The sequence below is a fragment of the Sturnira hondurensis genome, unplaced genomic scaffold, assembly GCF_014824575.4.
Source record: "Sturnira hondurensis isolate 20B ecotype Veracruz unplaced genomic scaffold, ASM1482457v3 Scaffold0021490, whole genome shotgun sequence".
NCBI classification, from domain to species: domain Eukaryota; kingdom Metazoa; phylum Chordata; class Mammalia; order Chiroptera; family Phyllostomidae; genus Sturnira; species Sturnira hondurensis.
Genome location: NW_028094121.1, coordinates 2,602,556 through 2,625,183, shown reverse-complemented (window position 1 = coordinate 2,625,183; position 22,628 = coordinate 2,602,556). Strand labels below are relative to the sequence as shown.

The 22,628-nt window shown below is 42.6% G+C and overlaps 1 protein-coding gene across 14 annotated transcripts in view; it reads left to right on the top strand.

Moving 5' to 3' along the window:
- The window catches only part of MACF1 (microtubule actin crosslinking factor 1), a 329,873-nt gene that overhangs the window by 264,007 nt on the left and 43,238 nt on the right, over positions 1-22,628 (top strand). For all 14 annotated transcript variants that reach the window (XM_037032518.1, XM_037032516.1, XM_037032508.1 and 11 more), the window contains 7 exons: positions 14,586-14,747; positions 14,951-15,121; positions 15,983-16,149; positions 19,880-20,039; positions 20,373-20,699; positions 21,636-21,720; positions 22,250-22,491. In XM_037032518.1, coding sequence (XP_036888413.1) covers positions 14,586-14,747; positions 14,951-15,121; positions 15,983-16,149; positions 19,880-20,039; positions 20,373-20,699; positions 21,636-21,720; positions 22,250-22,491 — 1,314 coding nt within the window. The remainder of the gene's footprint in view (positions 1-14,585; positions 14,748-14,950; positions 15,122-15,982; positions 16,150-19,879; positions 20,040-20,372; positions 20,700-21,635; positions 21,721-22,249; positions 22,492-22,628) is intronic.

Genomic DNA, 22,628 nt, shown 5'->3' with positions numbered 1-22,628 from the left:
ACGCCCACCCCTTAGTCCAGAGCCAGAATTCCACAGATTCTTCAACCAGAGGGGCCCTGGCACACTAACTGTGTTAATGATATCTGAATACTTAAGTGAATCTATTTGGCCAAAAAGATTTGCTAGTGGAATTGATCTTGCCTTAACTGTTTTTTTCCAGTTGTAGCGAATAATTTAAAAAAAAATTAAAACCTGGATTTCCTGAAATGTTAAGTGTCAGATTTGTAAATTGATCAAGCCCTGGGAACACAGTGCGTCAGAGTTGGAAGGGACCTTGACATTTATTCTAAACAAACTTCTAGAGGATTTGTAAATCTGTTTCTCCAGATCTCTGCCAGGTGATGGCTTGAGGTTTTTTTTTGATTGCTTGAATTTCTGCTCAGACACTTCCAGAGTCAGGAATGTCATCACTTTAAGGGACACCCTATTCCTTGAATCGCTGTGAGAAAGCTCTTTGTTGTTTGAAATCTACCCTTGGGTCTTCTTGTGTCCACTTACGGAGACACCCAGAACAAGCTTCCTTCCTGCCACGTCCCAGTCCTTCAGATACTTCTTGTTGATCACACTGCCTTGACCTAGAAGCGGGTCAGACAGTTTGGTTCTTTCTGCTGTTTGTTCCTAAGACAACAAGGTTTCTAATATCTCAGAGTATAGGACCATGAGGACTCAGGATTCTGGGGCAGCTTCTTTAAATGTGTTATAACTAAAGAATATTAAAGTTAGAAAGGCAGTTGAAACACAATCTAGTCTGTTCCCCCTCTTTCGGTTTACATATGGGTAGAAAGTCTTTTGGATTTGAGTGGGCTGAATTGATCAGCAGCCTCTTTCGAAGTGAGAAATAAAGTGTAAAAGAATTTGCTGTTGAAAGGTCTTTTAGTTGTTTAGTTCTGAGCACAGGCTTCAACCTACACACCTCATTGTTGCCAAGGATCTCTCTGGCTCCTTAAGTAAGCCTAAGGCTCAGCTCAGGATTTCACTGCCAGATCACCTTACACTAACTATTGGCTTCACTTAGTGTTTGCATAAAGGAAAAAAATAACCTTCCCATAAGTTTGATTCTGTCGACCACAGGATCCAACAAAGATTCAGAAATTTTAATATTTGTCCCCTTCAGAAAATGACCATCACAAAGGGAGCTGCATTTCCCTTTCAAAAATGTAGCTCCCACTGATAGATGTTTCCTGGGTCTCCCTTTGTACTTTTTTTGTTTAACAGTCACCAGGTGACTTAGTGTTTCTGAAAGCCAAAAAGCAATGGACGGGATGGTGGGCCACCTTTCTGTAAAGCATTTTCTGTCTTCAGACTTCAAATACAGACTCATGCATTTCAGCTGACCCCAAGGAGGCTCGGTTTCCTTGGGTGGGTGCGGCAATAAAGGAGCCCAGGTGTCTGGGCATGGGGCACTGCTGCTGGCATCTCCGCTGCCCCCTTGCCCTAGCCTTCATTCCTCAGTTATTGACACCACTAAGTCTGTGGGCAGTGAAATCCTAGTGGGAAAATGGCCCAAGACCTGATATAAATGGGAAGGAGGAGAGAGAAGGTGCCTTGAGTTCATCCAGTAACTTGGTGTCTGAGCATGACCGAATTCCTTCGAACACCTGGAAAGTGCAGGGTTTAAGGTTGGAGTGTTTTGGGGCCCGGCAGGCAGGGGCGCGCTAAAGGTGACATTGGCGAGATTCTGAGAGCTGAAGCCGATAGCAAGGCAGGCGGCCCGCAGCAGCCGCCACGACCCTGCAGGCAGATGGAGCCCCGAGTGGCCCTTGCCAAACCCTCCAGGCTGGGGGAGGCGAGGGCGCCCCTTCTGGATTAGCTCGCCCTTGGGCTGGGGCTTTGAGCCCTGCGCGATGGGACGCGGCGGGGGCGAGAGGGGGCCGGGCTGGAGGAAGAGGGCGGGGCTTTCCTTTGTCAAGGGATTTGCGCGGTACGCCGGCGACTCGTGCGGTGCAGCTCCCCGCCTCTCGCCCTCGAGGGGGCGGGGCTTTCCTTCCGGCGGGGGGGCGCGGGGGGCGTGGGCTTGCTGAGCCGAGGGCTGGCGCCCAGTCTCCCTCGCTCCAAGCGGCGCAGAAGCCCCTCCTTCGGTGCCTCGGCCTCCAATCCTCTGCGCCGCCGTCCCCTCCGTCTAGACTCGGGTCGCTCTTTTTCCCTGCCCCCGCCTCGGCTCCGCCTCGGCTCTCCTCCCCTGGGCGATCTGCGTCTCGCTCCCTAGTTTCCAGGGGGGCTGCCCGGGCGGGGCGGGGCGGGGAGGCGCGGCGGCAAGGGAAGGGGGAGGAGAGCCGCCCGCCAGCCCAGCACTTCCAGCAGCGGCGGGCGAGCGGCGCGGGGGAGGAGGGCTCGCCCCCGCTCGGCCCGAGCGAAGCCTTTTGTTCCCAGCCAGAAGTTTGCATGCCGGGACCGTGACAGCTGCGGGTAGGGAGGACGGTGGGGCCGCGGGCGGCGGCGGTGGAGAATAGAGGCGGCTGCTTGACATGCAGCCCACCGCGCGGCGGCTCGGCCCAGGGACCGGCGGCAGCGGGGAAGGCGGCACCCACAGCACGCGGGACTCAGCTACTCGAGGGACAAACTAACTTCCTGAGCGTGGGACCTGAGGTCGGTGCGGCCCGGAGCCACCTGCCAGCCTGCGGTGAGGCAACCCTGACCCTCGGGGCGCGCGGCATGGCGCTGGGGAGTGGGCAGCGCTGAGCGTACCCTTCCGACAGACCCTCGGCGTCTGCTGCAGCCTGCCGGCTTCTCAAAGGCCCGGTGCCGGGCTCCACTCGCCTTGTTTTGTGGCCACAACGGAGGGCTGTTCTGGGAGCCACAACAATGCCATGATGTTTTGGAGACAGGAAGCCCCAAACTGGCCCCGAATGAAGGACTTCCTGTGTTTAAAGTTGCTGGAATATCCGCCGACCAGCCCAGTTCAAATGCAAACACCCGAACTAGGGAGGACGAATGGCTAATTCAGACCAGCTGGACTCTCCAAGGGTGGAACTGAGGATGAAACGAGACGAACCCTTAGGAGCTTGGGCTTTACATGAAGACTAGAGAGGCTGTGCCATTGTTAAAGGACGCAATTGGTATAAATCCTCTGCTTCCAACTCTGCTCGGATGAGAAGTGAGTGGAACTAGGTGTTGAGTAAGACTCGTCAATATCAGGGGTTTTTTTATTGACTAAATTAGAAAGAGCAGTGCTCTTTTTTTCAAAAAGAAGCCATACAGGGAATTATTTTGTGTGTTGATTAAGTTATACCACTTATCTGCAACTATGAGGCTGCTGGCCTGTGAGGAAAAAGCTGTTCCTCTTAGAACTTCTCTTAGAATGGTTTCAAAGTGGGACTTCCAGGCCTTTCTGGAGGGCAAATCCAGTTGGTGGTTTGGGATTATGAACATGTAAAGGGATTTTTAATTTACACAGAATGCATTTTTTGAGAACACATGGAAAACTTTTAAAAGGTTGATGGTTCACTTTGATTGAAAAAGTATGGGTAAGCCACTCAGCAGGCCAGACTGTTTAAGGCGGAACCCCACCTGCCTGGGGAAAGGAGAGGAAGAAGATGGCTATATAGAGGATTGTTATGTTCCACAACGGTCTATATATGATACAATGAGGATAAATGAACAGATTGACCAGGGATCGAAGCTAAATCAGGCTTCTAAAAGCACCATGGAAAAGATGGAAGGAAGTACTCTATCCAGTAATGGGACTTTAGGAGCAGCATCTAATGTTTTTGAGTCTAGAGCAGCAGAAGGCAAAAAGCTAGATGAGAGAATAATATTTGATGCACTGAAGCTAAGCAGCGATGTGCAGAAGTCGGCACCTGTGCCACCCAGAAGGCGACCAAATGCAGAGCGCAAAGACAATGTTAACAGGAGATCATGGAAATCCTTCATGCCACCCAATTTCCCAGAATTTGCAGAAAGGATGGAAGCTTCTCTCAGTGAGGTTTCAGAAGCTGGTGCTTCAAATCCTTCCTTGCAAGAGAAAAAGGAATCCAGTTCTGCATTAACAGGAAGTTCTGGTCATTTGGACCACAGGGAGCCTCAGTCAGAGTCCGTAACTCTGGAACATGTGTCCAAATCCATAGGTATTCCAGAAGTGCAGGATGCGAAAAACTTAAGTGGAAACTGCCAAGACTTCAGATTTCAGCAGCACAGTGAGAGCTCCCCCCATGAATTCCAGCCTCTAGAATCAGAAGCTGCAGCAGCAAGTGGTAACACAGATGTAATGCAGGAACACAGATTTTCAAGTGCCACCTGGCCCAGAGCCATGAAAAGTTTGGCTAAGGGAAGCTTCAGTGAGAAGCACCACCCCCTCGGGGACACAGCCTGCACTGTGGAAATGCCACCTCTCTCCCCTTGCCTGAGTGAAGAGCTGTTGGATCCAGAATCGCATATTCTCATAACCCCCAGCCTGAGAGAGAAAACGGAGTCTGAACTAAAGTTTGAGGAGGATGAGCGATGGATTATGATGGAGGCTGAGGAGGAGTGGGAGGAAGAAAACCTGTCAGAGAGAGAAAAGACTTTTCTAATGGCAGATGAGAAAAAGAATAGCCCAGCAGATATTTTTGAAGAAAGAGACCAAGCAAACACTGTAGCAGTGGTAGAGGATGGATCTGATTGCTCAGCTTCTTTCTTGGAGACTTTTGACCACCTTGTTCTTGGTCAGATTTGTTGCTCTGGTGACCTACAGCCAGCTGAAAACCATTTGGCTTCTGTTTTCAAGGATACACCTCTTAATTACAACTGTAGTCTCCCTGGTGAGAGTGCTGTAGGTGAGCTGAAAAACAGAACTGCCCAGGAGCTAGAGGGTCTTGTATCCAATTTAGAATGCAGTGTTGGTCCTGTCAGTTCAGAGCAGCTCTCTGACACAGATTCAGTGCAGATGTTTCTAGAACTTGAAAAAGAATGTTTGTGTGAAGGAGTATCTCTAGTTGAGCTGGAGAACCAAGCTTCTTCTGAAGAGCTGGTCCTATCCCAGGATACAGAAAATTCACTTGTAATTAGTCATTTTCCAGGGGCTGCCTTAGAAAAGGAACATGAAGGCATTTTAAATGTACAAGTGAAAGACAGTGGTGCTGGACTGGATTGTAAATATTTTAATGCCCTGGATTCTTCTCAGGTGCCTAATGCTATAGAACTTATTCCCCACTCTGATACCATGAGGGACACTTCCACTATTAGTGAGAAAGAGTGTGAAAAAGTGCCTTTTAGCCCCAAGACTGTAGGGGAATTTAAGTTTAGTCTCCCCTCTGATCTGGAGTCACTGGGAAAGCTAGACCCAGGAGGACTGCCCAACTCTGATTGCAAGGCTTCTCCTGAAGAAAACTCATCAGCACGTGAAGCTGAGCTGGCCAAAGAAAGTGGCAGTTTGTCCCAGGTGGACTGCAGTCAGATTGAGGGGAATGCAGAGGAGTGTGTTGAGAGGGTTTCCCTCAGTGCTTTTAACTATGAACTAACAGATATTACCTCAGGATCTGAAACAGAGGTGTTATCGTATGGTTCACATTTACTAACAGATGAAATTCATTTGGAAGGGGAGAAAGGAGCTATTAATCAAGAAAGTAGTCTGACTTCCTTGGGAAATGTGGATCTTTGTGAATTGTCTATGGAGAAAGTTTATGGAGAGGCACATGAGCTGGGTTATGAAGCCCAGCTTTTGGAGGACCAAGGCCCAGCACATTTTCATAGAGACTTCCCAGAGTCAGAGATTCTGAGTCTGCACCTGCTGGATGGAGGACAGAGACATAGCAGTGATGGAGAGGGAACTGTGAATGACATAAAGCCCAAGCTGAATGTGGCATCACTGAGTGGAGGAGAAACAGAAATGAGAGACTCCGAGTCATTGCTAAGTGTCTTTTGGGAGGAACAAGTCACCCAGGTTAGTAATACTGAACCAGTTTTGGAAGAATGGATATCCATCCCAGAGAAACCTGCCCCACCTGCTGCAGTGCCTACTATAGAAGATGCCCTAGATGCTGCAGTGCCCACCCCAGAGGAAACTGCTGTAGCTGCTGTCACAGTGCCCTTTCCAGAGGAGGATGTGCCAGTTGCTTCAGTGGCCACCATACAAGCACATGTCCCAGCTTTCACAGTGCCTGCTTCTGAGGGGACTACTCTAGCTGCTACAGTGCCCACCATAGGGGAAGACATCCCAGAGGGCTCTGTCACCCCAGCTATTGCAAAGTCCACTCCAGAGGAGCCTGTAGCTCCAACTGCTGCAATGCCCACCTCAGAGGAACCTGCTACCCCAGCTGCTGCAATGCCCGCCTCAGAGGAACCTGCATCCCCGCCTGATAGAGTGCCCACCTCAGAGGAACCTGCTGCCCCAGCTGCTGCAGTGCCCACCCCAGAGGAACCTGCTGCCCCAGCTGCTGCAGTGCCCACCCCAGAGGAGCCTGCAGCCCCAGCTGCTGCAGTGCCCACCCCAGAGGAACCTGCAGCCCCAGCTGCTGCAGTGCCCACCCCAGAGGAGCCTGCAGCCCCAGCTGCTGCAGTGCCCACCTCAGAGGAGCCTGCTGCCCCAGCTGCTGCAGTGCCCACCCCAGAGGAGCCTGCAGCCCCAGCTGCTGCAGTGCCCACCCCAGAGGAGCCTGCAGCCCCAGCTGCTGCAGTGCCCACCCCAGAGGAGCCCCTCACTCCAGCTGCTGCAATGCCTGCTGTGGAGGAAGTGTTCCCTGTTGGTGTGCCCTTCCTTGGAGATACTGTCCACACTGATTCAGTGCCTATCTCAGAAGAAGGAACTCCTGTGCTAGAGGAGTCTTCCTCCACTGTAGTGTGGATTAAGGAGGATCTTGATTCTCCAGCATTTGAAGTAAAAGAGGTGACTGGCGCAGTGTTGCATGGGAAAGTGCCTCTGGCTACAACTGATGGATTAAATTCAAATGAGGTAATTGTTGCTCATTTTGTTGGGGAAGAATCTGGAGAGTAAAGTGAGGTTTGTGAGTTCTCTGACTCGGTTGTGATTAGCAAGGGCACAGATAGTCCTTTCTTTGGTTCCCTTTAGGGCCCCTGGGCTTTTCTGGTCTTTTTATTGAGTTTATGGGGAGAAGTATGTCTTATTTTCATCTGAAAAACTTTATAATTCATATTCCTTTTTTAAAATTCAGAGATAACAAAAACCTAAGGAAGACAGGATATGCAAAGTTGTTGGTTTACATTTTGAAAAAGTATAAGCAGGAATGGGTGATTCTGCTTTTGAAATTAGAGTAAGCATGTTCTTTGATAAATCGGTGTACTGCTAATTGATGAGTGACATCAGCAGTCACATATAAGGTGGAGTGTAGGCTTTGGAGTGAGACCTGAGATACTTCTTAACCACTCTGGGAAAATTAGATGGATGTCCTGAATCTTTAGTTTCATCATTTGTTAAGGCAGAACCTAGGAGGTTTGTGAGGATAAAAATGAAATGACCCTTTAAAGCATCAAATGTATAAGATTTCAATCACTGTCAATATCCTCCCTCCCCCTTTCCCTTTCAAATAGATATGTTAGTAGAAAGACTTCACCAGAGCGTGTTGGGTTAAAGCAATATACAGATGTGTTTGAATTACCGTTTTTAATATAAAAGGCTGTTTATTAAAGCCAGAATAAGGTAATGTTTTTGAAGAAGAGAGGTATTTCTGTCATCTTGTCAAACTCTGTGTTCTGAAGCAAGTCACTTTTCCTTTCCTATACCTCTTGTTTCTTAGTCTATAAAATAAGGGAGTTGGGCTAAATGTTCTCCTGGGTCTCCTTTAACTCAAAGATTTTGAAATTCCTGATGTTAGAGAACAGACTATGTTAAGAAGCTGTTGAGGATAGTGTTCACGTCCTTGAGCACGCCTAGTCAAAGGAATTTGAGATGGGCAAATTTTATAGGTCACTGCCCTGCTGTCATTTAGTCAGGGATAAGCAGTGGAGTGAAGGAATTAGAAATTTAACCTAATCTAATAAAGTCAGGGATTACTGAGTGAGGAGGTGGTTTCGGTTTTACACCATCTTTGGGACCCAAAACAGTACCTTCCTTGTAGTAGGCATTCACTTTTGACTGGCTGTGGATGAGTAGCAATGTCCTGAATATGCACGGATGCTTCAAGAAAAATGCTTCCTGCCCTGGCCAGGTACTCAGTTGGTTAGAGCATCATCTTGATATGCTGAGGTTGCAGGTTTGATCCCTGGTCAGGATACATACAAGAATCAGCCACTCTATCCCTCCCTTCCCTCTTTAAAATCAATTTTAAAGAAAAAAGAGAAAGAAAGATGTGTTCTCTCATTCACCCTATTGCAGAGCCTTTCAGGGCAGCCCAACTGGCTAGAGTACCATTCAAACATGATGCTACCAGCAACAAAGAATCATTTTGATGGTGGGTCATAAGCTGTCAGTTTTGCCACAAGTCCTCCTGAGTGGTGGTGGTATTGCCCTGGGCTTCACCAGTTATTTTTTAATGTATCATTCAAATTAGAATTCATCACCTTTCAGGTAAGATGGACTTGATACAGTTTTCCGATTTTTAGTGACTTTGGGATTAATAACAGGGTCCCAGTAACCTGTCCAAAATCACTGGCATTATTAGTTATACAGAATATTTTTAGTATAAAGCCTACAGCAACAAAAGTAGTGAAGTACAGAAATTAAATTTATAAGGAGCCAATCAAATCTGCATAAAGGAAAAAAAATCAGGCTTAGTATCAGTCTTGAGATCTCTGTTTCCTCATCTACAGAATGAGTAGCTGCAGCTAGGTAATTTCTTAAGAATCCTTCCAGTTACAGTAGGTAGTCATGACACACTGCCTATTATAAATAACAGGAAAAGGAAATAGTAGCCCAGTGTGGTTACTTTAAGGAATGTCTGCAAGCAAGATGCCTACAACTGTGTACAAAAGGAGAATTTGAAGGCATAGCCATAGCCAGGATTATTAACCAATAAAGATGTAGAGAGGCTTTTTGAAAATGTTTATTAAAACAAAACACACATCATTATGGAGGTAACATGAGTATAGAAATTTTACTAAATTGTTGAAAAATATTTTTCCAAGATGAGAAATAGATGGATTTCATATCTTCCAGGAGGGTTTCTAGAAGCAATTAAACCTGCCGTTTTTATACATAAACACTTAGAACTCAACAAGCGGCCGTACCCAGAATGATTTAGAGTGAACTCCTTTAGAGCATCTGTGTGTATATATACACACAAATATACACATGTATACATGTTTTAAATAGGTACAAGCTTTCTAATAACAATGAGTTTCATAGAAGTAAAATATCAGAATTTGTTTGCTATCTCTATAGTAGGATCTAGGCCTGCTGAAAGCAATCTGTGGTTATTTAAATGCTTTTCTTATTTATAGCCTTCTTTATTCTTATTTCCAGCCACTAAGGAAGAGAAAAACTCTTTGTAAAAAATAAGGGTTCTATAAAATTAAAATTTGCCCCAAAAGTTTTCAAGCAAAAACTGGAGAGCCTTGTAATCTCAGTTCAGTGTTTCAATGCTTGGCTGATTAGCAAAACCTTCATGGATTTGTTTGCTTTTCATAACACCACTTCTGTACAGTGATTCATTTATTCAGTGGATAAATACTTACCGCATACCTGCTCTGTTCCTGGTAGTACTGGGGATCCTACAGTGAATAGAACTGACATGGTCCCTTCCTTTGTGGAACTTATACTGTAGTGGGGCAGTATAAGGCAGACATTAAGCAAAAATTACACAACTACATAGCTACAAGTTTCGGCAGATGATTTAAATAAAAACTAAAGACTATGATAAGAAATAAGGGTATTTAATTTCAGTTGTGGTGTCACAGATTTTAAAACTAAAATCTGAAGGATGAATAGTAGTTACTTAGGCTAAGAGAGGGGAGAACATCCCAGACAAAGGAAATGGAAGCTGGGAAAAACTTGTCATGTTATAATTAAAAGGCCAAGTGGCTAGACAACAGTGGACATGGATTCTGGAGGAGTGCCTTGAAGCGAATCTAGAGAGGTTGGCAGGGGCCACATGAGGCAGGGACTAAGAAGGACATCCTCAAAAACATCTGTACCTTAAAAGCTGCGAGAGGTTATAGGGAGATTTTAAATGGGTGAGTGAAATGATTTCATTTACTTTTTTTTTCCACTGCCATAATCAGATTTATCACTCCAGTGGCACTAACACATCTGAAAGTGCTCATGGTGACGTTGCACAAGATTTCCTGCCTTCTAGCTTCTGTCCAAACAGAAATGTCTACCTGCTTGTTCCTTCCCCCTTTCTAGGGAAATTCACTACAGACTCTTTACTCAAATAAACCTCTTAATGCATTTAATTGGCTGGGGAGCAGGACATTTGCATTTCTGTGAGAAATGGGAAGAAGAAGAAAAAAGTATTGGGGTCCCACCTCCCCCACCATCCAAATAAATCCGTGCAGCCAGGGCATTTCTGTTGACTCTGAAATCTTCAAATAAATGTAGAAAGAAATAGCCTCAAGGGTTCATGATGAACGACAGCGCAGAGTGGCCCCAGAACCTGCCAGGCAGGCAGCCCTGTGTCTGGACAGTCTTGCGGTGTTGGAGAATGAGTGCTCGTTGTGGTTGATCATGAGCCCATGGGTGGCAGGCTGCAAGGAGGACACCCTACAATTTGTCCAGGGCTGGGATGCCTTCCTTCAGGTCTTTGCACGTGGTGTCTTGGCCACCACCTGGCTGGGGCACTAGTGTTGTGGAAGGGGTCTCTAGGCAGGATCTGCCACTGGTCAGACTGCACTGAGGGAAGGCCTGGTCGCCCATGGTGGACCTCAGGTCAGTGGTGAAGCCAAAGAACTCACTAATGGGCAAGTAAGCCTTGACCACAAACATGGGGGTGCCTGCCACCTGGGACTCCTCAAGGATATGGCCCTGCTTTCTGTTCAGGACACTATAGATTCCACCCACCACTTGTTCTGCAGAAGGTAGATGGGCTCCATGAGCTCACGTACATTTTTAAAAGTTTACTCTCTGTTTGCCATGACCAGTGTGGCTCAGTAGGTTGAGCATCATTGCTCAATGTGAAAGGTCTCTGGTTCCACTCCTGGTCAGGGCAAATGCCTGGGTTACAGGTTTGGTCCTCAGTGGGGGCATGTGTGAGAGGCAACCAATTAGTTTCCCACATCGATGTTTCTCTCCCTTCCCCTCCTTCTAAAAATAAATAAATAAAGTCTTTCATAAAATAAAAGATTACTCTCAGCTTAAAGATAGAGCAAACCGGTCCACACTAACAGTAAACACTCTCAACACTATTTGGGGTTTATAAATCTCCGATTTCTTTTGTCTTATATTTTATTAGTTTGGGGTGTACATTATTGTCATAAATACAGAAAACACTGAATGGTTTGCAATTTAAAAAAAAATCACATTGGGTACAGTGTATAGAACAGATTTAAGATCAAGGACAGAATAGAGAGACCTGCTAGGCTACTGCAGTTATACAGGTTGCTTGGACTAGAGAGAGGTAACTAGATTTGACGACAGTTAGATAGATTTAAGATATATTTTGGAGGTAAAATCGGTAAGACCTAAGGAGATACCAAGGGTGTTTCTAGGCCTGGTTTACACAACCGACTAGATGGGGACAGTAGTAAATTGGTGACTCGGGAAGAACCTAATCACCAATTAATGTTGGGTGGGAGAGGAAAGTAGGAAGTGCTCTTCTGTTTTAGAATGGTTAGGTTCAAAATGCCTGTGATTCATTTGTATGGCAATATTAAGGAGTTGTTGGATAAACAATTTTGAAGTCATAAGCATTTATCATGGTGAATATTTAAAGCCACAGGAATGAATAGAATTGCCTAGAAGAATATAGAATGAGAAGAGGCCAGGACACTAACATTTGGAGGTCTGGAAGAGCACAAAGGACATCAGAAAGGGTCAGTCAGGATGGAAACTGAGAGAATATGGTATTACGAAAGACAAAAGTGGTTTAAGATGTTCTTTGGGAAATTTTCTGTTTTATGTCTTTATTGTATCCTACACCCTTCCAATAATTTTTACTAATGTTTGCTCTGGGAAATGTCTACCAGCTTGGTTAGTTAATAACATGGCATAGTCCCATTGAAATACTAAGGAGTAAGAATTTTAATGTCTCAAAGCACTGGATTGGCAAAAACAGCTTTATTTGGGAGTTCAGAGAAGGGAGCAAGTGTTTTCAAATTTACTTTCTTTAACATCCTGTTCACTTGCGTTCAAAATAAATATTTAGATAGCATTTACTTAGAAGTGCTTTCATATTTTTAACCTTATGAAAAAAGATGAGAAAAATACCCATCCCACGTCAACCCAATCCATAGAGCGGAGGTGGGAAATAAAGGAAGCAATCTGATGTTTCTATAGAAAATGTTCCTATGCCCTGGCTGGTGTAGCTCAGTGGATTGAGCGCGGGCCTGCGAACCAGAGGATCGCGGTTCGATTCCCAGCCAGGGCACATGCCTGGGTTGCAGGCTGGTTCCCTGCAGGCCAACTCCCAGCAGGGGACACATGAAAGGCAACCATACATTGATATTTCTCTCCCTCTCTCCTTCCTCTCTGAAGATAAATAAATAAAATCTTTTAAAAAAATGAAAAAAAAAAAGAAAATGTTCCTGAAGTTCAAATTTTTTAAAAAAGAATTAGCTCTCTTATATGGAAGGGATTAAGATACTTAAATATTTACTTTTCTGTGTTTTCTGTGACATTTACATTGCTATCCAATAGAGCGCGATTGTCAAACTCATTTTCACCAGAGGCCACATCAGCCTCGAGGTTGCCTTCAGAGGGCTGAAATAATTTTAGGACTGTATAAATGTAACTACTCCTTAACTGTTAAGGAGTTGAAATTACATTCAGCCCTTTGAAGGCAACTGGGAGGCTGACACCCCTGTAATAGTTTCTTGCCCAGGTGGTTATATTCTGTACCTGTGCTTAGTACAGTAGGCAGTAGCCACATGTGGCTGTTGCTCACGTGAAATGTAGCTAGTGTGGCCGAGGAACTGAATTTTCGTTAATTGAAATAGCCACATGGAGTTGCTGGCTACCATATTAGCACAGAAAGAATGTAAATGTCACTCATAGTGAGACAGGATCTGATTATGGGTAAAAGGGGGAGTTCTTGCACTTGACATCTTCCCTCTATACCTTTGTCTTTCTGCTTTCTTTGTTTTTCCAACCCCCACCACCATTTTATTGCATCCAGGCAACTTAAAACATGGGAGTTGTGTTTTGTTCTGTTCTTTTTTTCTCCCTCTGCTCTGATTTTTCTTCAGTGAAAACAACTTGAATACAAAATGGAATCATAGCACTTGCTTTTTCTGGGAACCATGTCGTTGTGGGGCACTTGTCATTTTCAGCTGAACTGCCTGCCTTGTTGTGTTGCCTAACAAAATGTGGTGTAATCAAATTACAGTATAAAATGAAGCCCACTGGTAATTACCTTTGTAACCTTCCCTTTTTAGTGCTCCCTTGGGCTTTTCCTCCCTGGTGACTCACTTATCCAACTTTCTTTCTAGAATCGGTTTCCTAATCCTGGTGTGATCTGTGGCTTCATATAGGCCAAAATTAATCTTAACCAAACTTTAAAAGAAAAGTTTACATTTATTTTTTTCCTCTTATTTTCTGTCATCCCTCCATCTTTTAATTGACTCACCTGTCTCACTGAAACTGAGGGAACTTTTTATGGAAGAAAAAAGAATGAAAAAATATCCAGATTAGTGTAATATGACTGGTTTCTATCCTCTGATGATTGAAAGGAATCTGATATTAGGGACAAAATATTTATTTCACTCTTTTGCTTAGAGTAACAAAAGTCGCCATCTCTCCTCGTTTCCTTTAGGAATTTATAGGTCACAGTGGAGCTTAACTGCAGTGAAACACACACATTGCTTGTTACACTTGTTCACATTGTTGTAAAGTTCTGTTGTTTTGTGGTAAACATGGATATATAGTTTCATTTTTAAATACTTTATGTATATCTTCATCTTAGAGTTATGTGTCTAAAGTTGTTAAGGACATTTTCCAGTATTATTGGCCCATTTCCCTTTGTAATCAGAGAATACTATTTCAAGATTATTGTGTGTGGCCTATGACCCTGAAATAGAATGGAGTTAAATAGCCACAGGGGGATTAAGCTATGAGGTTGGCATTTTTCATACTGTTAATGATGTGTTTTGTCTAATTGAGTTTATTAGTCCTAGTCAGAGAAGAGCATTGCATATATCAGTGGTTACTTAAAGCTATTCCCCAAGGTATTTTTAATCTTAACCAGTAGTCATTTGGTATCATCTTCCCTTTTTGGATTGATATATATGTGTCACACTTACTTCTGTGATATCTCAAGGTTGATGTTTCTCTCGGTAGATTTTTGCATTAAAAATTAAGCAAATAGATTTTTTTATAAAACAATAAGTCATTCATTGATTGGGTTAAAGACCTAAGTAGTGCCATAAGTCTCTGTAATTAGTTTTCAGTAGGAGGCTGTTGAAACATGAAACCACATTTCCTTGTTAGTTCCTTGTAAAAATGGCTTATTTTCACTTTTTATACCTGTCCTCTTTGTTAAATCTCCCAAGAATAACCTGTCACTGTGTGGTATAGAAGGTCTGATTCCTCTAGATTAAATCTTCTTTGGTTTACAATTATCTAGATGTTTCAGAAAGAACAGGTGGATCCTCTTCAGATGAAATTACAGCAGGTGAATGGACTTGGCCAGGGATTGATTCAGAGTGCTGGAAAAAACTGTGATGTGCAGGGTTTGGAACATGACATGGAAGAGATCAATGCTCGATGGAACACACTGAATAAAAAGGTAAGTGGTGGGGGTGGGGTGGGGGAGCTGCAGGAGATAACAGGCTTACTGGGAGTGAAAGGCAAAGAAAAGAGACATCTAAATCTAAGGTTTTCCTGAATGTAAATGAAAAGTTAACAGTTGCAATCTGTAGTTACTAAAAGGGGTCAGTAGTAATTTAAAAAGCTCTTTGCTTATGAAGAGCCCCCGTGTCTGTGATACAGGTTGCACAAAGAATTGCACAACTACAGGAGGCTTTGTTGCATTGTGGGAAGTTTCAAGATGCCTTGGAGCCATTGCTCAGCTGGTTGGCAGACACTGAGGAGCTCATAGCCAATCAGAAACCTCCATCTGCCGAGTATAAAGTGGTGAAAGCACAGATCCAAGAACAGAAGGTAAGTGAGAATGTTGGGACAGTGAACTGTAACAGCCGCAAGGAATGGCAGACAACACACTTGCTTATAGTTTAAGGAGCACATTCAGGAGTTTTAGTAAAATCCTCACGTACTTTGATCCTGAAAAGACAGATAGAAGTTTATTTTTATCATATTACTTTAATGTACTGGCTTACTGTTGCATGTATTAGACTGAACAGTTTTACTTGTTCGTTTATCCTATTTCAATGTTGCAGTCACAACTTTACTTAAAAGGTTTTTGGTGTTTTTAGGGTCAGCAGTGTTCTAAATAATGAATATATCATGCGTAATGTGCTATCTAAATACAGGTTTTTGGCTTAATTTTAATTTCAGTTAATTTGTCTCCTGGTTCAAAATAAATTTTCTGTTAGCCATGTAATGGCAATCAATTTTCTGTTTAAAAACAAGTGTATGGCCCTGCCTGGTGTGGCTCAGTTGATTGGGCATTATCCCGCAAAGCGAACGGCGGCCAGCTCGATTTCTTGTCAGTACATGCTTGGGCTGCAGGTTCAGTTCCCAATTGGGGTGCATACAAGAGGCCACAGAGAGGCAACCATTCAGTGTTTCTCTCTCTTTCTTTCTGCCTCCCTTCCCCCCTCTAAAAACAAATAAAATGATTTTAAAAAAACCCAAGTATATGAAACTATGTGGATGGTAGGAACTATGCTATATATCTTCTGTTTTTGCCTCAAAGTGGAAAAAAAAACTTGTTACTTAGCTAAATTTAGGATTTGGTAGGGTAGAGATTTGGGGTTTTTTCAATTTTTTTTATCCTTATTTCAAATTTTGAAGTGACCCTATGATACCACTTTTCATTCTCTCTGAACATGTGAACAATAGTTGCTCCAGCGACTCCTAGATGATCGAAAGGCCACAGTAGACATGCTTCAAGCAGAAGGAGGCAGAATAGCCCAGTCAGCTGAGCTGGCTGACAGAGAGAAAATCACTGGACAGTTGGAGAGTCTGGAAAGTAGATGGACTGGACTACTGAGCAAGGCAGCAGCCAGGTAAGGCCAAAAAGGTTTGAGAATGGGTCAGAAAAGGTTTGTTGTGTCCTGTTTTGATTTGCTGTGCCTGAGGTGCCCTAAAAGCTCCTGGATGCTCCGTATAGTGTTTTGGAAGGTGTTTAATGGCCTTTATCTTGAAGAGGAATACATTCTTCGAGATGATCCTCATACCCAGAATAACTCCCAGGAAATGAGCCTCAACTCCTCCATGAATTCCTGAGAACTGGAAGACGTTGCTCTGCGTTATTCTGCTGCAAAATAACTGTGGTTCCAAACAACAAGACACACACTCTTGCAATCCAGCCAGTTATCTTCTGAGTGTTTGAAACACAGTTTTTCCCTTCATATTTATAAATAATGTTTTTGATAACTTGGGGTTGAAATTTATATATCAATTCTGTCCGCTTATTCTAATATTAGCTATCTTTGCGTCAAGGAGCTAGTCTGTAGTTCTGTTAAATATTTCTACATTCAAAAATACACAAACTTTACTTTCTTCAATAAATGGCCAAAAGACAGGCAGTATATATCTGTCCTCCAAGACAGTGCTTTTTCCATAGCTATAGGTCACCTCAATGTCACTTGAGCTTAGTAAGTCACATGGATATCTTTACTTTTAGCCTGTATAGTCCCCAGTTTTAATAAATGCCAATCAGAAATCAATATGGGAATAGTAGAGTTGATCACTTACTATTATAATCCTTCAGTTATCTAGGTAGCCAGCGGCAGTCTTCAACTAACTTCTTCAGTCTCTTTTCCTTCCACTTGCTCATGGCTGACTTATTTCTTATCTGAGTTGCAGAATTCAACTTAGTTTTCACTGCTTTTCTTCTTTCTGTGTCCATTTCCAACAATATTGCCGTTAACCTCCTAGCTACCTAGGCTTGAAACCTCAGTGCCATTGTTACCTGTCCCTCTCGCCCCAACTTTGTGTCTCACATCTAATCTATCAGTATGCTAAATTCTGTACATTGTACTTCCGCAGTGTCTTCCCACTCACGTACCTTAGTTCGTGACTTACGAATGCTCACTTGGGCTCGTTCACATGAGGTGGTGCATCTGAGGTAGCTTTCTGACTCGTCACTCATCACTCTGTTGCCACTGACCCTCAGGCCTTCGCCACGTTGCCTGCTCAAAGACCATTTAATGACTCCCTGTTGCCTATAAATAAAATCTAAACTGAAAACATTCAAAGATTTCTGCTATTTGGCCTTAACCTACCTTTCTTAGTTTCCACTATTCTTCTCAGTCCTTACATTAAAAAAGAAAATCACACTTCATTCTTCAAAGTCTTCTGTCAGTTTACTAATTCTGCCTTTGCTGGTGGTGGTGCATGTTCCATGAAATACTCTTGGCCGTTTTCTCTTCTTCTGTGAAGCTTATCTTTATTCCCCAAGCATAGAATAACCTCACCTTCCTCCTAACTGCCGCAACTCTTTAGCACTGCCTTGTGCTATGGTCATTATTTTATGTGGTGCTTACCGCCCTGGTCCATAAGCTTGTTAAAGTCATGATTTGTTTCTAATGTATCTTTTTATGACTTACAGTCTTTTACCCTACCCTGTTCATCCTCCTAGCCTAACACAGTTTCTAGGCCATTATGTTAAAGAAAAATGCCAAAAGCAGCTTTATTTGTTACAGATCTTGTAAAGACTTTTATTTAAAATTTAATACTGGATTTTTGCTGCCTCTAAATTATTTTAGCTATCGTATTTTGCCATGTATAATGTTCCCTCACATTTTTGTTCCAAACTCACAGGAAAAAAATCTGTTTTGATTTTTTAATTCAATTATTTATTTATATTTAGATACTTGTTTTTTGTATTATAAAAAAGAACCTTATAAAAAAGAATCTTGGCATTTATTTTTGAACATATTAACAAATAATCACAAAACACAAGAACAGATACAAGGTATTTCAGGTGCTACCCATACATAGTACACATCCTTTTTCCTCAAAAATATGGGCAAAAAAGTGCACATTTTGCATTAGACACAGCAAAATACAGTATCCCTTTGCCTACCCTAAGACCTCTATATATTGAGTTCTTCAAACTTTCAGATTCCAAAATTAGAGGTGAGTCAGAAAGGCATAGAAATTAGGGGTAATTTTTTAAATGAAATTCTGTTTTAACATTAATCTTTAAAATAATATGTTTGGGTATATTAATTAAAGATATATTTTGAAGGCTGGCATAACAAAATTAAGAAAGGAAGGAAATTCTATACTTCACATTGACACTTAAAAAATGGCATCTAAAAATATTTTCCTTTATATTCAAACATAATTGGATTTCCAGATAATTAAAATGGCAAATCTTTATATTTAGATCATTTCTTAATAAAATAAGTCTGTCCAGGCCCTGGCTGGGTAGCTCAGTTGGTTAGAACATCTCCCTGATACACCAAGGTTGTGGGTTTGATCCCTGGTCAGAGCACAGACAAGAAGAAACCAGGGAATGCATCAATAAATGGAACAGCAGATCCCTCTTCCCCCTCCTACTTCCCTCCTCTTTCATTCCCTCCTTCCCTCCCTCCCTTTCTTTTTCTCTCTCTCTCTCTCTCTCTCTCAAAGAACCATTTTTTTAGAAAGTTTGTCCATAGGGCCTGGCGCAAAGTAGCTGTTCAGTGAAGGTATGCTGAAGTAAAGTGTGTCCTATACTCCTGGCCCTTTCTAAGTGACCTAGCATATAGTCTATTCTTAATGATTCAAAGTAATCATCATAGCCTTTATTATTAATCTGTGTACTAACAGTGTTCTGGGGTTGTTCTTAATAGACTGCCTCCAGCATTCAGGCTGCTTCTCCCCTTTGTAATCTACGGTATTTAATCGATAGAGAACCTGAAATCCAGGCTTAGTATGGATGTTACATGAAGTTATAAAGTCCATGGTTCTGCTGTTTGTGTTGGCAAATTTAGTTCTAGTCTGAGGTCATATTTTTGCCCTGAATCTGGGTTCAAAGTTATGTTCTGGGGCTTGAAATTATTAGAAGCCTTACTGGACTTCGAGATGGAAAGGGAATTCTAGTTCGTAGTCTGCCTATTCTTTTCAAATGCTCTCCTCTCTTCATTCGCAAGTGAAGGTGAGAGAAAGAAGAAATATGAGGACTGGTGATTTTTTTTGACTCCTTTAAACTTTATTTTGGTCTCATGTTCAGATGATGCGTGAGCTGCATTCCATGGGAGAAGGAGCATTAGAAGGTCTGATTCTCATCCTCATTGTACTGCTTCTGCTCACCAGGGCCCTTGGACAAACCTTTCTTTTGGCCTTTAGGGTCAGTTATCTTTTGTAATAGTGGGATGATTATTCTGCCTATACTGCAAGGTTATAACAAAATCAAAATAATGTAATGCTCATGAAAACCTCTAAGACAGCACATTGCCATATATATGTGTTCTGTTTACTACTGATACTTAATATGTACCTGGTCGATAGTGACCTTTCGCTGAATATAATACTATTATCTGTCCTTTTTTAAAAGATTTTATTTATTTGTTTTTTGAGAGGGGAAGGGAAGGAGAAAGAAACATCAATGTGTGGTTGCCTGTCCATCGCCCCCCAGTGGGGGCCTGGCCTGCAACCCAGGCGTGTGCCCTAGGCTGGGAATCGAACCAGCAACCCTTTGGTTCACAGACTGGCACTCAGTCCACTGAGCCACACCAGCCAGGGCTATTATCTGTCTTAATGTGACTTTTCTCCTTTAACAGCTTGTTCTGTATATTTGTGTAGGCAAAAACAGCTGGAAGATATCCTCATTCTGGCCAAACAATTTCATGAGACAGCTGAGCCTATCTCTGACTTCTTATCTGTCACAGAGAAAAAGCTTGCTAATTCAGAACCTGTTGGCACTCAGACTGCCAAAATACAGCAGCAGATCATTCGGCACAAGGTAGGAAGTAGTTGTGGTAAATGAAAACAAAGAACTGGGATCCGAAATTCTGGAAACTAGAAAACTGCCAGCGACATGCTAGAAGATGTGTTTTGTGGGGGGTTTTAAAGTTTAAAGCATAGTCAAATTATTAACTGGAGTAGTCACATCTTTGATAAATATCGACTAATAGACTAGTCGACATCAGAAAAATGTTTGTGTTATTTTTGCCCTTTAGTAGGTAAACATTTTGTATTATTATTTAATTTATTACATCACTTGTTACTCATTGTTTCATGTTTACTTTTCATTTATTTTGTTTCTGTTATTCATTTTTTCCATCTGGATTTCCAGGCCCTGGAGGAGGAAATAGAAAGCCATGCAGCAGATGTGCACCAGGCAGTCAAAATTGGGCAGTCCCTCTCCTCCCTGACATGCTCTGCAGAACAGGGTGTGCTCTCAGAAAAGCTAGACTCGTTGCAGGCCCGATACAGTGAGATTCAAGACCGGTGCTGTCGGAAAGCAGCCCTGCTTGAACAAGCGCTGTTTAATGCTAGACTGTTCGGGGAGGATGAGGTGGAGGTGCTCAACTGGCTGGCTGAGGTTGAGGACAAGCTCAGTTCAGTGTTCGTAAAGGATTACAAACAGGATGTCCTGCAGAAACAGCATGCTGACCACCTGGTATTCATGTTTTCCATTCTTACTGGTTACGTTTTGTAATTTTGTTCACATTTCTTTCTTCATTTCTTTTTTATTCCTAACATTTCAACTTTATACTTAAGTGTGTACTTACAGACTTATTACTGAGAACTAATCTATTTTCTGATGAGTCCTTGGAAATACTTGTACTTAACAAACTGAATCAAAGACGATCCGGCGTGTAGTAAGGGGCCATCTCAATTCCACCTTGGGTTTTACGTTACTAAGTAATACATCACTCAGTTTCCATCAGAACAGAAGCTTTCATAAAACCAGATTGCCTAAATAGTTCCCAGGGTTTGATCATATACCTATACCTTTTCATGTATTTCTAGAACTTATATGCTCAAATTCCAGGGGTTCTACATGATCTTAGAATAAGTCACATTTTTATTTCATCAAACAAAATTAGTTAAATTTCATTTTACGAGATTTCTTTTGGGATGGTAAAAACAGGCAAAGCAGGACAGTGTTTGTTGTTCTTGGTAATCTGAATTTCTTCTGCTTCATTGATTTCAGATATTGAGAGTTTTTAACCAGGATTTAAATCTACTTGTTTCTTGCTGACTTTCTGCTTTTGAAATTTCTGTCTTATCCTTTGTTTTGGACATAGTAGATATTTTTGCTGAATTCTACTCTGCCTTTCTGGGGTTCGGGTTTGGTACCAATAAAGTGGAAAAATGTATTTAATCCTAAAACTTCTCACCCAGTACAAAGGGAAGTTTGCCTATGAGTATCTGATTTAATTATCTTGAGTAATTAAAGATGTAACCGAAGAGATAATGAAGGAATCAAATATCTGGTATTTAAACTGAACGGGTATTCATTTCCTTACTTTAAATTTTATCACTTAAAGGTCTCATGTCCTTCCCCTTGTTGTGCCATAGTTTTAGGATTAATGGTATTCTTTTCTTTCAGGCTTTAAATGAAGAAATTGTTAATAGAAAGAAGAATGTAGATCAAGCTATTAAAAACGGTCAGGCTCTTCTAAAACAAACCACAGGTACTTTGAAAAGTGCATCTCTTAGCAGCTCTATACATGCACAGACAATCCCATATCCAAGGAAGTAAGCATCCTGCATTAGCCACTTCTCTTTGGATATAGAAGCCTAGTATTCACTGACTGTATTACCATGCCTCCCTGCCACCCCCTCCCCCGCCAACAGCCAAGGTCCTATTTCCTGCTAAACCTTTTGAAACTAAGACTGTTAACTCACATCTGGTTATAGATGATGACTCCCCCTACCCTCCAGTATGTTGAATGTCAACATTCACTGAAAGGTTCTGAGAACGTCTAGAACACCTGTCATTGAACTCAGATCTTAGTAATCTGAGAAGTACCTTTTATTGATTAAAAGATTTATTTCTCAACTCCCTCTATGGGATGTTAGGTAAAATTACTATCCTAGGGTGAGAATATCTGTAAAATGTAAGCTCTGATTTGAAGAGAGGGGGATTAAGGAACTAATTCATCCCCAAAAGGGGACTCCCTCTCATGTTCTCTTAAATGTGTATAATTCGGTCTCCCATAGGTGAAGAGGTGTTGCTTATCCAAGAGAAACTGGATGGAATAAAGACTCGCTATGCAGACATCACAGTCACAAGCTCCAAGGCTCTCCGAACTTTAGAGCAAGCCCGGCAGCTGGCCACCAAGTTCCAGTCCACTTACGAGGAACTGACCGGGTGGCTGCGGGAGGTAGAGGAGGAGCTGGCAGCCAGTGGAGGACAGTCTCCCACAGGGGAGCAGATACCCCAGTTTCAGCAAAGACAGAAGGTAAGCTGTCATTTCATGCTGTAGAAGGAAGAAAGTTTTCCTCTTAGTTAGAATTCTTAAGTTTCTTCACCAACTCTCTACCTTAAATCTAAACCAAAAATTTCTGTCTGCCCTCTTTCTTGTTTAATGTAAACAGT